Source organism: Bufo bufo, chromosome 2 (assembly GCF_905171765.1).
Source record: "Bufo bufo chromosome 2, aBufBuf1.1, whole genome shotgun sequence".
Taxonomy (NCBI): domain Eukaryota; kingdom Metazoa; phylum Chordata; class Amphibia; order Anura; family Bufonidae; genus Bufo; species Bufo bufo.
The window spans coordinates 282,001,799-282,016,989 of NC_053390.1; the positions used below are offsets into that span (position 1 = coordinate 282,001,799).

Genomic DNA, 15,191 nt, shown 5'->3' on the forward strand with positions numbered 1-15,191 from the left:
GATTTCTTCTCATGGATGTACCAGTCTGAAAAGAGGCCTTCTTGTCTCCTTATGGATTTATGACAGGAGATAAGGGTGCTCTTTAGACGCAGCTGGTGCTAATTACCTCTACAGTTTGGTATTTATTAATGAGGCAGAAAAGCTGTGATATCTATATACGATTATAATCAACTAAAGTTTTGTATAAGAAAATCTATAAGACATATGTATCGTTTTATACTGTTACGTATTATTAAGGACGTTTATGTATCTGTTTATATATATATATATATATATATATATTTATTTATTTTTTCTTAGAAACGCATATATTCCTATTATATGATAAAGACAGTTTGGGTATGGACTTTGTTAATGAGTATCTGTAAAGATGTGGTGTTTTTTTACTAACAATCAATTAACCGTTAGTGTAACAGAGGAGGCACAGATATCTCTGTGAGAAAACAAGGCTCATTCATATTATTATCGGTCCCATAAATTAACTGTGTGAGAAACATTCAAAGGGGCGCCTAGAAGTCTGTCCTTAATTGGTAAGAAGTGTCATAATTAATCCATGTAGCTTTGATTTAGGTTCCAGAGGTCATGTGAATAGAATGTGAGATATTTGGATATTTAACCCTTAATAGAATGATACTAATAGCTTAGGTAATAGTGTCACCTAGGGGTAAATGAGTAACATTACACCAACAGCAGAAGTGCATTTTGGGTAATACAATGACATCACAGTCCTTATCATATGTACACTCCTAGCCGACAAGGATTGGAAAGCTCCAAGCTAGGAAGATCTGTCTAACCGATAAGTTTGTGATCATAAACCACACACACATAAGGTAAGGGACCACCACCACCAAGAAAAAAAGAGAAAACACAAGAGAAAAAAAGAAAACCCAGGAGAAAGATCCTAATGACCAGATCGTACCTTAGAGCTGACTTCCCTTAGTCCCTGCACATCATCTGTATTCTCGGTAATGTATAACTTTGTTTTGTGTAGTATTGATATAAATTAATCAGCCTGATATTTAGCAAACTCCCCACTGTTGGCAGATGTATAGTTGTTAAAAGTGCTACATCAATATTGTCACTACTCAGTAACGATGCATATTACTGAATAAAATACCTAAATATTAATTTCAGAGGTAACTCTCTGATTGAAATAATTTCATTCCATAATCAATACCAGGCTTGATAATTTATATTGCTACCCCATTATCTGAGATTTGTCATAGTTGGGTGCAGAGCAAGGGTTTGTATCTTTTATTAACATTATTGAGTTTTTATATCTCAAAAAGTGTTGTCGGAAGTGGTACTGTGTATACGCTGGTATTTTATAGAGGCGAATTTTGGGTACTGCATATCACTCTGTATCTTTGCAGATTATTGAGTTTCCCATTGATTAATCTTTGATTGTATTTTTAATTATTGTATAATAAATTATTAATATTTTTGCATAGATGCTTGTACTTTGTTTTACTGATTGCACAATATAATTAAATAACCAATCAATTTTTTTTTGGAGGTGTCATATATGTCCACCTCGAGGATCAATAATCATTTGAAATTCTTTTCTTTGATCCTTTCTCTCTTTTATATAAAGCCTTTTGCTTTATATCCCCGACACTATTGATGACCTATCCTATAGATAGGTCATCAATATGAGATCAGTGGGGGTCCAACTCCTGGCACCCCTGTCGATCTGCTCCGTTTACAGATCGCGAGCATGTGTAATTACAATTATGATGTCCCCGTTTACTTCTATGGGACAGCTCTGTCTGTTCAAACCTTTCCATAGAAGTGAATGGGGACATCATACTTGTAATTACACCTGCTCACCACTGCAATTGCTATGGCGAGCAGGTAAACGGAGCAGAAATGCAGCCCCGGTATGAGTGCTGCCTTCTCTTCAAACAGCTGATCAGCGGGGGTGCAAGGAGTCGGAACCCCGCCAATCTGATATTGATGACCTATCCTAAGGACAGGTCATGAATAGTAAAAAGCAGACAACCCCTTTAACCTCCTAACAGTCACATTAAAATTGGAAAAACCCTACCAAAATGTCACTTTTTTATTGTAGATTTTTAATGTGTATCTGCAATAAATTTTGTTGGCGCACAACTCAGAGGACACAATTGCATTTTAATTTTTGGGGGGAAAAACAAAAAAACAGCAATTTTAACATTATTTTGTTGAATTTATATACACAGCGTTTACTGTGTTGTAAAAATAACATAACTTTATTATGTGGGTCACTACAATAATCATAAATGCCAAATTTCTATACATTTTTACTATTTTCCCTTTCCTCTTGCAGCCTGACAGCTCTGCAACTGCTCCCCCTCCTGAACTGAAGACTGAAGTAGGGGGTGGGCTGCTTTAGATGCTCATATCTCTGATTTGGTAGCAACTATTGTTTGAAAGCTTTCAAACAATACCAGAATGACAGCAATATCTTCAGTACATAGGAAGATATCACTGTTAGAAATCTTGATGCAGTGAATACAGCTTAAAGTGAAAGCAGTTTTTACTGGAGATTATTCCCGACTCAATTTCTAACAGTGATATCTCCTGTTTGCTGTCATTTTGGTCTTGTTTGAAATTTGGCATTCCAGACTTTCATACAAGACCTATTCCATGCTTCTACTCAACATTCAAGAGATATCAGCAGCTAAAGCAGCGCCCCCCCCCCCGCGTTCGGGCAGAACAGTTAGGTGGTTAAAGGGCATCTGTTAGCAGATTTGCACCTATGAAACTGGCTGACCTGTTGCATGTGCAATTGGCAGCTGAAGGCATCTGTGTTGGTTCCATGTTCATATATGCCTGCATTTCTGCGAAAAGTGATGTTTTTAATATATGCAAATGAGTCTCTAGAAGCAACAAGGGCGTTGCAGTTACACCTAGAGGCTTTGCTCTCTCTGCAACTGCCGCACCCTCTGCACTTTGACTGACAGGGCCAGGCCTAATGACGTTTTCACTGTCTTGTCCTGTCAATCAAAGTGGAGAGGGCACAGTGGTTGCAGAGAAAATGGAGCCTCTAGGTGTAACGGCAATGCCCCTGTTGCTCCTAGAGGATCATTTGCATATATTCAAATATCATTTCTCAGCAATGCGGACACATGAACATGGGACCAACACAGATGCCTTCATCTGCCAAGCGCACATGCAACAGGTCAGCCAGTTTCATAAAATAAGAATGAAAATCCAGTGCTGTCTCTGATAAAACCGGATACTTTATTTAGAAGATTACATGCAGGAACAAACTTGACGCGTTTTGGGCTATACGTGCCCTTTGTCATAGGTACAAATCTGCTGACAGATGCCCTTTAACTCCTGAATCCTCACATTCAGTAGCCATGGCCATTATTTTCTTTTTTTTATCAAAATCATTTTGATTGATTTTAAATAAAGTAAAGTACACATTGCACACAATGATCAGGATCCTGCCAGTCATTTACATGGACAAAAACCTAATGCAATGACAATACAGAGCAATACAAAAATTTTGTTAAATAAATTTAACTATCACCCAACTCCCCCCCCCACCCTAATATTATCTTGCAGAGAGATGACTACACCACCCCATCTTCACTGTAATTTATTTAAACATCTCACAAAGGAGGTCATAACCACCTAAGTTAACAGAAATTTGAGCACACGATCATCATTAATATGTAGCGTAAACTTAAGATAAATGTCCCATTAAGGACAGTTGTCCTCTCATGCAGTCCCTAGTCAGTGCTAGTGAAGCCAAACTCCCAGATTCTAACCAGCCTTGCCATATTGACCAGAATTTGTTTGGACATTTCCTCTTGACATATACCCCTCTTTCAAGACGTAAGATTGTATTCATCCTATTTATGTATTCCTGCTTGTTGGGAGGCCTATCTCTTATCCAGTGCTTAGTGATTAGAACCCTCGCTTGGAACAACATTCTGTGGATACATAAGGATAATTTATCATTTAATCCAGTGGATTCCAGTATACCCAACACACAGATTCTAGGATCATTGGGCAATCGTATCTGAGTTGCTGTAGCTATGATTTCCCGTATCTCTTCCCAATATTTTCCCAGCTTTCGGCAGTTCCATACCATGTGAAGCAGTGTCGCTTCCGTTGCACCACATCTAGGGCATGTGGAGTCCGGTCGCACACCTATTTTGAATAGAAGTTTAGGGGTTCTATACACTCTGTGTAGCAGGTATAGCTGAGATAGTCTCAGACTCATTCAAAGTAAGACTAGGAGTTAAAGCCAGGATGTCATTCCATTGGTCTTGAGATATTGCTCCAACATCTTCCTCCCATTTCCCCTTTACAACTAAAGGGGTTGAGGGGGTAGTGGCGCCAAGAATGTATTTATATAATTGGGATATCAGGCCTTTGGCAACTCTAGCTTCCAGTAATTGTTTCACCACAGGAGGAGAGGCGGCAATTACTATGTTCCTTGGCAATGTCTTAATTGAAGGAATTCGAAGAACGCCGTTTTGGGTAGGCCAAACTCTTCCTGGAGTTAAGTAAAAGATTTAAACACTTCATGCGATCGAATTTGGTCCAAAGAGAGTATGCCCCTCTCCTCCCATGGGGAAAAACCTTCCAGCCTGAATATTTCTGGTAGTTGGGGATTTCGCCATATTGGTGTAATGTCATTGAATTCAGTCAGATTCATTAATTCTTTAAATTTTGCCCAAACCTTGGCTAAAAGGAAAAGCGTGGGTAGTTTTTTTACCAAGAGGGTGATGCCTACTTATTTCCAACGCGGCAATAGGCGCTTTTTGTTTCATAGTGTGGGCAACAATATCAGCTGAGGGGTCTAAATTAGTTGTATTAATCCACCCTCTAATGTGTTGTAATTGTGGAGCTATATAATACGACTATGGGTTCGGAAGAGATAAGCCGCCCTCTTCCTTACTTTTTTGGAGTGTTTCTATGCGAATTCTCGGTTGTTTCTGTTTCCATATCAGTGATCTAAAGATCCCTTGGATCTTATAGAAGATCCTTTGTGGGATCCATACCGGCGAGTTGTGTAATATATATAATAGTTGTGGCATGAATATCATTTTAAGTAGGTTACAACGGCCAATTACCGTAAGGGGTAGTTTGCACCAAACATTAGTTTTGACTACAAATTTAGCAATCAATGGCGCTAGATTCGGTTTTATGTATTCAGCTGGTATCGGTTTTATTATCACCCCTAAGTATTCAAATTGAGTGGTCAGCTGCAGGGGTATACGAGTGCATGGCCATTATTTTCAATGTAAGCCCTGGTCTTTGGATATGTCCAGTCTTCAGATGGTAGGACAGGAAGTAGTTATCTGACCTCTAGCATTATCAGCCACATTGTATCTCATTTTGTTCATTAGGGATAAATCGCACCACAGTACTAAGCATAGTGATTCCTGTTATTATGTGGATGGTATGTAACATACATTAGCTACTGATTACACATCAACTTATCTTACCTTTTTTGCTCTTTTTTCTGTCCGTGATGGGTCCCCACAAAACATATATCCCAGCTGCAAAAGCTGCAGCAATGCCACCAATCATGCCCCAGTTCTTCATCATTTTACATCTAAAGTAAAAAAAGAAGAAGAAATGTATAATGACAGATATAAATTGTATTCTAATACATAAAGTCAAATCAGCCAGCACTGTTACCCAGAGGTCAACTAGTATGGCCTCAGTGGTAAAGTTGGGAAGTACAGCAGACCCCTGCTCTCAGACAGGTAGGGGAATCCAGGAGCCGGTTTTATCGTCATTTACTAGCAGACCTATATTACATGTCAGAAAATGAACTGGAGTGGAAATCCCCACTAAGGCTTAGATCACAAGACAATGGGGGGTCATTTATTTAAGGCCGGCTTTTTACGTGGGTCTTTGATCGGCCCTGAGTTGCTGGATGATTCGCCTAGTCATAAATTAGGCGCATCTTCTGGCAGTGTGCGCCTAAAGTGAAATTCTTAGAGGTGGGACGAATCCAATTTTTTTCAAATCCGAATAGGTTCTCGAATATATTGAATCTTTCGAATCTCGAATCATGTACATAAGAATTGTGTGAACAACAAAGTCAGACCGCGTCAGTTTGTCTGAACCTCCACCTCCACCTCCCAGTCACGGTCGCACCCTATATGACCGCGATTGTTACGCCCCTGCTCCTATCACTACAGAAATACAGTACAGCACACATACCTCTTACATCCAGTGACGTCGCCTTAGATGTTCTCTTTCCTCATCTTCTCCTTTCAGACCTTCAGACCAGACCACCATTTTTCATCTCTGCAGTTTGACAAAAAAAAAAATAATCTTCGTTTACTACTTTTCCATCATCCTTGCATCTTCTGGACAAATCATCCTACCACCTCCAATACTGTTCCGCTGTGCTCCCCGATACTATACTGCAGAAACAGATAAACCCCCTAATACTAGTACCACACAGAGCCCCCCATATAAAATACCCCTTCTTTGTGGCCTCAGAAGATGCCCCCATAGTGCCCCCCAATTATGTGCCAGTAAGAAGTGGCCCCACAGTGCCACCCAATAATGTGCCAGTAAAAAGGGCCCCCATAATGCCGCCCAATAATGTGCCAGTAAGAAGTAGCCCCACAGTGCCACCCAATAATGTGCCAGTAAAAAAGGACCCCCATAGTGCCTCCAATAATGTGCCAGTAAGTGTCCCCATAGATGCCCCCCCAATCATGTGCTTCTCCCCCCCCCCATGTGCCAGTATCAAGTGCCTCCCCCCCCATGTGCCAGTATCAAGTGCATAGTGCCATCGCCCCCCATAATGTACCAGTATAATAGTGCCATCTCCCCCCCCAATGTGCCAGTATCATAGTGCCATCTCCCCCCAAAATGTACCAGTATCATAGTGCCATCTCCCCCCAAAATGTACCAGTATCATAGTGCCATCTCCCCCCCCCAATGTGCCAGTATCAAAGTGCCATCTCCCCCCCAATGTGCCAGTATCATAGTGTCCCCCCCAATGTGCCAGTAGTATCATAGTGCCTCTCCCCCCACATCTTAATGTGCCAGTAACAGATAAAAAAGAAAAAACACTTTTACTTACCTCCGCTGTGATGCAGGCCTCTTCTGGCCTGTGTCCCGTGTTGTGCGGCTCAGGCGGCGCGATGATGACGTCACCGTGCCGCCTACACCGGCCTCTGATAGGCTGCGGGCCTTGTGCCGGCAGCCTATCAGAGGAACAGGGAAGGGAGACGCCTCTCCCTGCCCTGCCGCAGCAGCGAAGGGCTCATCTCCTGCTGTGCCCTGCCACCGCCACCAGTCACTCTGGGCCCCACCGGGATTCGTCGGATTCGTATGGGATAAATTACGTCGGGATTCGAGTCCTCGAATCCCACAAATCCAGCAAAATTCGAGGGATTCATGGATTCGAGGGAGGAGTCGTCATCCCACCTCTAGAAATTCTTGTCCACTCTCTAAGTGCAGTACTTTTTTGACAACTTTTACGTCAGGAAATGGCGTAAATGTTTGTGAATGCGCAGGGACCGATTGGCCAGCCCCGGTCCGGGCCTCACCACATCCCAGTGGCGAGGATGGTATAAAAAGGCCCATGTTAAAAAAAACTGTTGCACGAACATTTAAAAAGTCACAAAACAGCACCTTGCAACTAGAGATGAGTGAATTTCATATTTTGAAATTCGTTCACACTTCGTTTGTTGGTAAAAGGTGAATTGCGTCATGGATTCTGTTATCACGGACCATAACGCAATTCTATGACGGAATGCATAATGGAATGCCTTTAGAGGCATTCCGTTATTCATTCCGTCATATTAGAAGTCTATGGCCTGCATAACGGATCCGTCCTGTTTACATTATGCCGGAGTCCTCCCCTGCATAACGGAAACGGGACGGATCCGTTTTGCAGCCCATAGACTTCTATTATGATGGAAAGAATAACGGAATTCCTCTAAAGGAACAGAATCCATGACGCAATTCACCTTTTACCAACAAACGAAGTGTGAATGAATTTCAAAATATGAAATTCGCTCATCTCTACTTGCAACTTTATGCCAAAAACCGGTGTAGCGCCAGATGTAAATGACCTCCAGTGACTGTGAGCCAAAACCAGGAGTGGAAGCTACACAGAGATAAGGTATAATGGAAAGATTTGCACCTGTTCTGCACTTGTTTTTGGTTCACAATCACTGACTGGGGACATTTACTAAGACAGCTTTTTACGCCTGTTGTCCCCCCTGCGCTGCCATAGTATACGACTATTTTATGATGAGGTGTACACCTAATCATAAGTCAGACGCATATATGGCTGTCCATGCGCCTGTCTGGCATAGTTTTTCATCTACTTTTTAGTTTCCATGTAAAAAAAGTAGTAAATTTGCTGGGGCTGGAGTGTCTGATATATATACACACACACACACACACACACACACACACACACACACTGCTCAAAAAAATAAAGGGAACACTTAAACAACACAATGTAACTCCAAGTCAATCACACTTCTGTGAAATCAAACTGTCCACTTAGGAAGCAACACTGAGTGACAATCAATTTCACATGCTGTTGTGCAAATGGGATAGACAACAGGTGGAAATTATAGGCAATTAGCAAGACACCCCCAATAAAGGAGTGGTTCTGCAGGTGGTGACCACAGACCACTTCTCAGTTCCTATGCTTCCTGGCTGATGTTTTGGTCACTTTTGAATGCTGGCAGTGCTTTCACTCTTGTGGTAGCATGAGACGGAGTCTACAACCCACACAAGTGGCTCAGGTAGTGCAGCTTATCCAGGATGGCACATCAATGCGAGCTGTGGCAAGAAGGTTTGCTGTGTCTGTCAGCGTAGTGTCCAGAGCATGGAGGCGCTACCAGGAAACAGGCCAGTACATCAGGAGACGTGGAGGAGGCCGTAGGAGGGCAACAACCCAGCAGCAGGACCGCTACCTCCGCCTTTGTGCAAGGAGGAACAGGAGGAGCACTGCCAGAGCCCTGCAAAATGACCTCCAGCAGGCCACAAATGTGCATGTGTCTGTTCGAACGATCAGAAATAGACTCTATGAGGGTGATATGAGGGCCCGACGTCCACAGGTGGGGGTTGTGCTTACAGCCCAACACCATGCAGGACGTTTGGCATTTGCCAGAGAACACCAAGATTGGCAAATTCGCCACTGGCGCCCTGTGCTCTTCACAGATGAAAGCAGGTTCACACTGAGCATATGTGACAGACGTGACAGAGTCTGGAGACACCGTGGAGAACGTTCTGCTGCCTGCAACATCCTCCAGCATGACCGGTTTGGCATTGGGTCAGTAATGGTGTGGGGTGGCATTTCTTTGGAGGGCCGCACAGCCCTCCATGTGCTCGCCAGAGGTAGCCTGACTGCCATTAGGTACCGAGATGAGATCCTCAGACCCCTTGTGAGACCATATGCTGGTGCGGTTGGCCCTGGGTTCCTCCTAATGCAGAAGAATGCTAGACCTCATGTGGCTGGAGTGTGTCAGCAGTTCCTGCAAGACGAAGGCATTGATGCTATGGACTGGTCAGCCCGTTCCCCAGACCTGAATCCAATTGAGCACATCTGGGACATCATGTCTCGCTCTATCCACCAACGTCACGTTGCACCACAGACTGTCCAGGAGTTGGCAGATGCTTTAGTCCAGGTCTGGGAGGAGATCCCTCAGGAGACCGTCCGCCACCTCATCAGGAGCATGCACAGGCATTGTAGGGAGGTCATACAGGCACGTGGAGGCCACACACACTACTGAGCCTCATTTTGACTTGTTTTAAGGACATTACATCAAAGTTGGATCAGCCTGTAGTGTGTTTTTCCACTTTAATTTTGAGTGTGACTCCAAATCCAGACCTCCATGGGTTGAAAAATTTGATTTCCATTTTTTTTTTTTTGTGTGATTTTGTTGTCAGCACATTCAACTATGTAAAGAACAAAGTATTTCAGAAGAATATTTAATTAACTCAGATCTAGGATGTGTTATTTTTGTGTTCCCTTTATTTTTTTGAGCAGTGTGTATATATATATATATATATATATATATATATATATATATATATATATACACACATATACACACACACACACACACACACATTAAAATAGTGGCAAAAATGGGGGCATACTAAAAGGAATGACAGAATGGAATGCCCATAGACTTTGACAAGGGAAGAGAATGCCCATAGACTATAATGAAGCCAAAAGGAATGCCCATAGAGTATAATGGGAAGCAAAGTATCAGATAATTTGTAGGCAAATCTGAAAAAAATATCTACCTATCCTTTACCACAGATCTTCCCCGTGTATAGTAACATCTTTTACAATTGAAATAACTTTGACTTTTTCTTGTTTTCTATGGAATGACAGGTGAATAGCACAATGGAATAGTATAATGGGAAGAAAGATGGGCCGTGGAGACGAGAACCATATGACATCAAATAAATCTTTAGCAGGCATACTCTCCAAGCACAGTAGCATTGATCTAAATTGAGATTAGGTGGGATTATCATTATTTTCTATGGAATGAAAAGTGTGAATGACACGATGGAATGCCCATAGACTATTACGGGAAGTAAAATGTGATTTTATTTGTAGGTTAATCTGTGTTATTTAGCAATATTATGCCCATAGACTATAATGGGAGTAAAACATGATTTGCTGTCGGAACCATTCAACATATCAAATAAATCTTTAGCAGGCTTACTCTTCAAGTTCAGTGGGATCATTTAAAATTGAGATTAAGTGGGATTATCATTGGTTTCTATGAAATGACAAGGGGAATGACAGAATGAAATCTCCATAGACTATAATGGGAAGTAAACTATGAGCTCATTTGCAGTTAAATCTGTGTTATGTAGGACATTAACCTTTACCGCAAGTGTTCCCTGGGTAGAGTAGCACATTGTAAATTTAAAACTATCTGGGATTAAAGCTGTTTTCTATGGAATAACATGTGAATGACAGAATGCCAATACAGTATAATGGGAAGTAAAATGTGATTTGGAGTGTGAACCATTCAACATATCAAATAAATCTTTAGCAGACATAATCTCCAAATTCAGTGGCAAATAATAAAGTGGAGATGAAAGGGGATTCAAAGGGTATAATGGGAAGTGGAATAACCCTAGAGAATAATGGAAATTTAATTTTTGAACTAAAGACACAGCAGCTTTCCTTACCAACTATAGGCCCAGGACTAGGAATGGGCTCTGATTTTGGGGTGGAGGATACATGGGGGCAACTACGGGTCCATGCACACTACGGAATTTCCAAGCGGAGAAATTCAGTTCGGAAATTCCAAATGCGTCCCGCCCCAACTGATTTAGTCGGTGCATGAGCAGCGCAGCCATTGCCGTTCCCTATAGCTGGCAGTGCATTCCGCTCCATATTCCGCTGAAAGAATGAACATGTTCTCTCTTTTGACAGAGATTTCAGTGGAAAGCTTCACCGCTGAAATTCTGTAGCGTGCACTTTCATTGCAATAGGACTCTGCTGCATCAAAATTTCCCAGCGTAATTCCTGAGCAGAATTTTACTCGTAAAATGTAGGGGGGACTGAAGAAACTCCTATAGCATGTTGCACCACACCTGTCCTCAGGTTGTGTGTGGTATTGCAGCTCTATCAAAAACAGGAGGGAGGCAAAAACAAAGAAGAGATGGGAAGTGGGGAGGGGTCAAAATAAAAAGTATACAAATAAACCGACATTTCTGACCCAGCAGGAAAAACATGACACGCCGAGACAAAGAATAACGCCGTGGTAAACAACGGCAGCGCCACAGGGGAGTGTATGGAGTAGCAAATTACATCCTCAGAGAAAAGGGTAAAAAAACAAAAACAATGTTACAACAAATTGATAAACCTAAAAACATAGGGGGAGATTTATCAAAACCTGTACAGAGGAACAGCTGACAGTTGCCCATAGCAACCAAACAGATTGCCTCGTTTATTTTTTAGAGGCTTCTTTTTTTTACAAATTAAGGGTAGGGTCACACTGAGCGCATACGCAGCATATTTGACGCTGCGAGAAATGGGCCGGGCAGCAGAAAATACGCTGTGTATGCGCTAGGAGCAGACACACAGGACTTCTCTCCGCTGTGTCTGCAGTGAGGTTTGGAAGTGGCCCCGTGCGTCACAGTTACGTCAGTGCGCTCGGCCCGCCTCCGAACCTTTACTGCACACACAGGGCCGCGGAGGGAAAGCCCTGTGTGTCTGCTCCTAGCGCATACGCAGTGTATTTCCCGCTGTCCTGCACATTTCTCACAGCCTCAAATACGCTGCGTATGCGCTCAGTGTGACCCTACCCTAAGGGTGTATTCAAACGTGTATATTAGACCAAAAGCTACTTTCACATGGTATTTGGTCAGTATTTTTTTTTTTATTATTATTATTATTATTTTTTTTTTATGCTTTATTAAGCAAAGGGTAAGAATACATACATCGGAGGTTTAAACTGAAATCCTCCGAAAAAATTTAATAGAGATATTAACAACTAGCGCATACGCAGTGTATTTCCCGCTGTCCTGCACATTTCTCACAGCCTCAAATACGCTGCGTATGCGCTCAGTGTGACCCTACCCTAAGGGTGTATTCAAACGTGTATATTAGACCAAAAGCTACTTTCACATGGTATTTGGTCAGTATTTTTTTTATTATTATTATTATTTTTTTTTTATGCTTTATTAAGCAAAGGGTAAGAATACATACATCGGAGGTTTAAACTGAAATCCTCCGAAAAAATTTAATAGAGATATTAACAACTAGCGCATACGCAGTGTATTTCCCGCTGTCCTGCACATTTCTCGCAGCCTCAAATACGCTGGGTGTGCGCTCAGTGTGACATTCTGCAGAAAACAGTGATAATTCCACTTAATCTGAACATTAAATAATCCCACTGAATTAGATATGTCAAATGGTTTTGTCTCTAATTCAAATATTACAATTCCATTATTCTCTATGGGCATTCCACTCTGGTCCATTATTCTCTATGGGCATTCCACTTTCCTGTTAAAGTCTATGGGCATTCCACTCTGGTCCATTATTCTCTATGGGCATTCCACTCTGGTCCATTATTCTCTATGGGCATTCCACTCTGGTCCATTATTCTCTATGGGCATTCCACTCTGGTCCATTATTCTCTATGGGCATTCCACTTTCCTGTTTAAGTCTATGGGCATTCCACTCTGTCATTCCTTTTAGTATGCCCCCAAAAATGCCCTTTGCTATATTAGTGGCAAAAATGCCCTTTGCCCAGATGAGCTTTCATAAATGACCCCCACTGTATATATTAGACCAAAAGCTACTTTCACATGGTATTTGGTCAGTATTTTTTTTTATTATTATTTTTTATGTTTATGCTTTATTAAGCAAAGGGTAAGAATACATAGATCAGAGGTTTAAACTGAAATCCTCTGAAAAAATTTAATAGAGATATTAACAACAGGTGGAGGATCATGAACCTCCAATAGGAATTATTATTACTAAAACATAAGATGTCGGTAAGTCAATGGAAAGTTGCAGGTCATATGGTAATTACAAAAATTATCCCTGTTCTGGAGCGGGTCGGACATTAGTAATGCAGCGATCACTCTCATATGCGGGGTTGAGCAAGGATGACGGCAGCATGTCGGAATATTTTCCATAAGTGTTAATATCGTATTTTGGGTTTACTGTACTCCAACACCTCTGTAAGCCAGTATTTTTGAACAGTACTTGTAAGCCAAAACTAGGAGTGGGTCTAAAGCATTTGCCCCTCTGCGCTGGCGAAGAAAGTGCCCGATTTATTACACACCTCAGGCCTCATCATAAATTTGACTGGAGTAGGTTTCATTCCACTTTTACTCCTCTCCAAGTGTAAAATGTGGTAAATATTTTGTTGCACAGGTGTTCAAAAAGTCGCATAACGGGGTCTTGCCACTTTTTCTAATCCATAAACTGGCGTAGCACCCGTCATAAATGACTCCCACGGTTTTGACTTGCAAAACACTGGCTGAATACTGACGTGTGAAAGTGGTATACGGCCAGTTCCTCACAAGCAAATTGGGTCCAGGAAACAGGCTCTGTGCGACGGCCATATTTCCCGGAACAAAAACTGCTCCTCTGACCAGAACCGACAGCATTTAGTGACTTAGGACGCTGTGAGACCCTTCCTAACTGCGGGTGTGCTATGCTCCTGGCATTATGGGAGTACAATACAGGAGACCTGCAGTCAGGAAGGAATTCCCAGCCAGGAGAGGTCACAGGAGACGCATATGGTCCAGGAAATACGGCCAGCACACGGAGAGAACACACTCATGGGACACTAGCCTCAGGCAAGTTCCCTAGTCTTCATCCATGTTCTGTCACACTTTGTATTACTACATATAATAGAGATATTATCCACCTGTAGATCTATGTGTGCACAGAAGGAGCAGCACAGGACCTGGACTATGAGACGAAACTCATACTGCAGCCATAGTGAACTAGTGAGGGCGCAGCTGAGGCCTAACCCGTCCAATCCACAGCTCCCCGCTGACTCCCTTCCCACTAACCTGACACCAGGACTTCTGCGTAATGGCACGCCGACTCTCCCTTCAGAGGTCCGGGATGAGCCGCTGAGCATCACGCCCGCAGCGGACACCGCAAAACGGAACTAATTATTCCCATTTCTTGTTCCTTCAGAACGCTAGAATGAGAGCACCAGGAAATCCAGCACGGAACGCTCTAGTGAGCGGACCGCGTGACTGCTGCTGGGGCTTAGTTGCCATGGAAACCCGGCCTTGTGTTATGAGTGTAGAGCGCGTGCGCCCGCGTCCTCCCTGTCTGCAGTGGTGGACTTCATGTACAGGAACCAACCAGACAGGAGTGGAGCGGCCGAGCAATATGGACAAACACTCTCTTTCATGAGTTATACATAAGCTCCACCCCAGCAATGGCAGCATCATCCCATTTACACTAAAGGGTTCCCATGAACCGTACCTATGGTGCTATGTACCCCCAATATTTGCTAAACGTTTTATACAATTCTATTTAAAAGGCCACAGATGCCCTCACTAGTGTTGAGCGAACTTGTGTTTTCAAGTTCGGTGTACAAGCTTCGGGTTTGGGTTATCTAAGAATTTTGTTTATAGATTCCGCTACCCGCGGACAATAACTTATGGTCCGTGGTAGCGGAATCCATAACAGAATTCTTAGATAACCTGAACCTTGTACGCCGAACTTGAAAACACAAGTTCGCTCAACA

General features: G+C 42.5%; 1 protein-coding gene across 1 annotated transcript in view; it reads right to left on the minus strand.

The window, feature by feature from the left end:
* Positions 1-14,694, minus strand: part of USP30 (ubiquitin specific peptidase 30) — a 67,107-nt gene extending 52,413 nt beyond the window's left edge. The window contains 2 exon segments of the mRNA XM_040416606.1: positions 5,451-5,560; positions 14,500-14,694. Coding sequence (XP_040272540.1) covers positions 5,451-5,560; positions 14,500-14,570 — 181 coding nt within the window. The 5' untranslated portion in view covers positions 14,571-14,694.
* Positions 14,695-15,191: the final 497 nt, after the last annotated feature.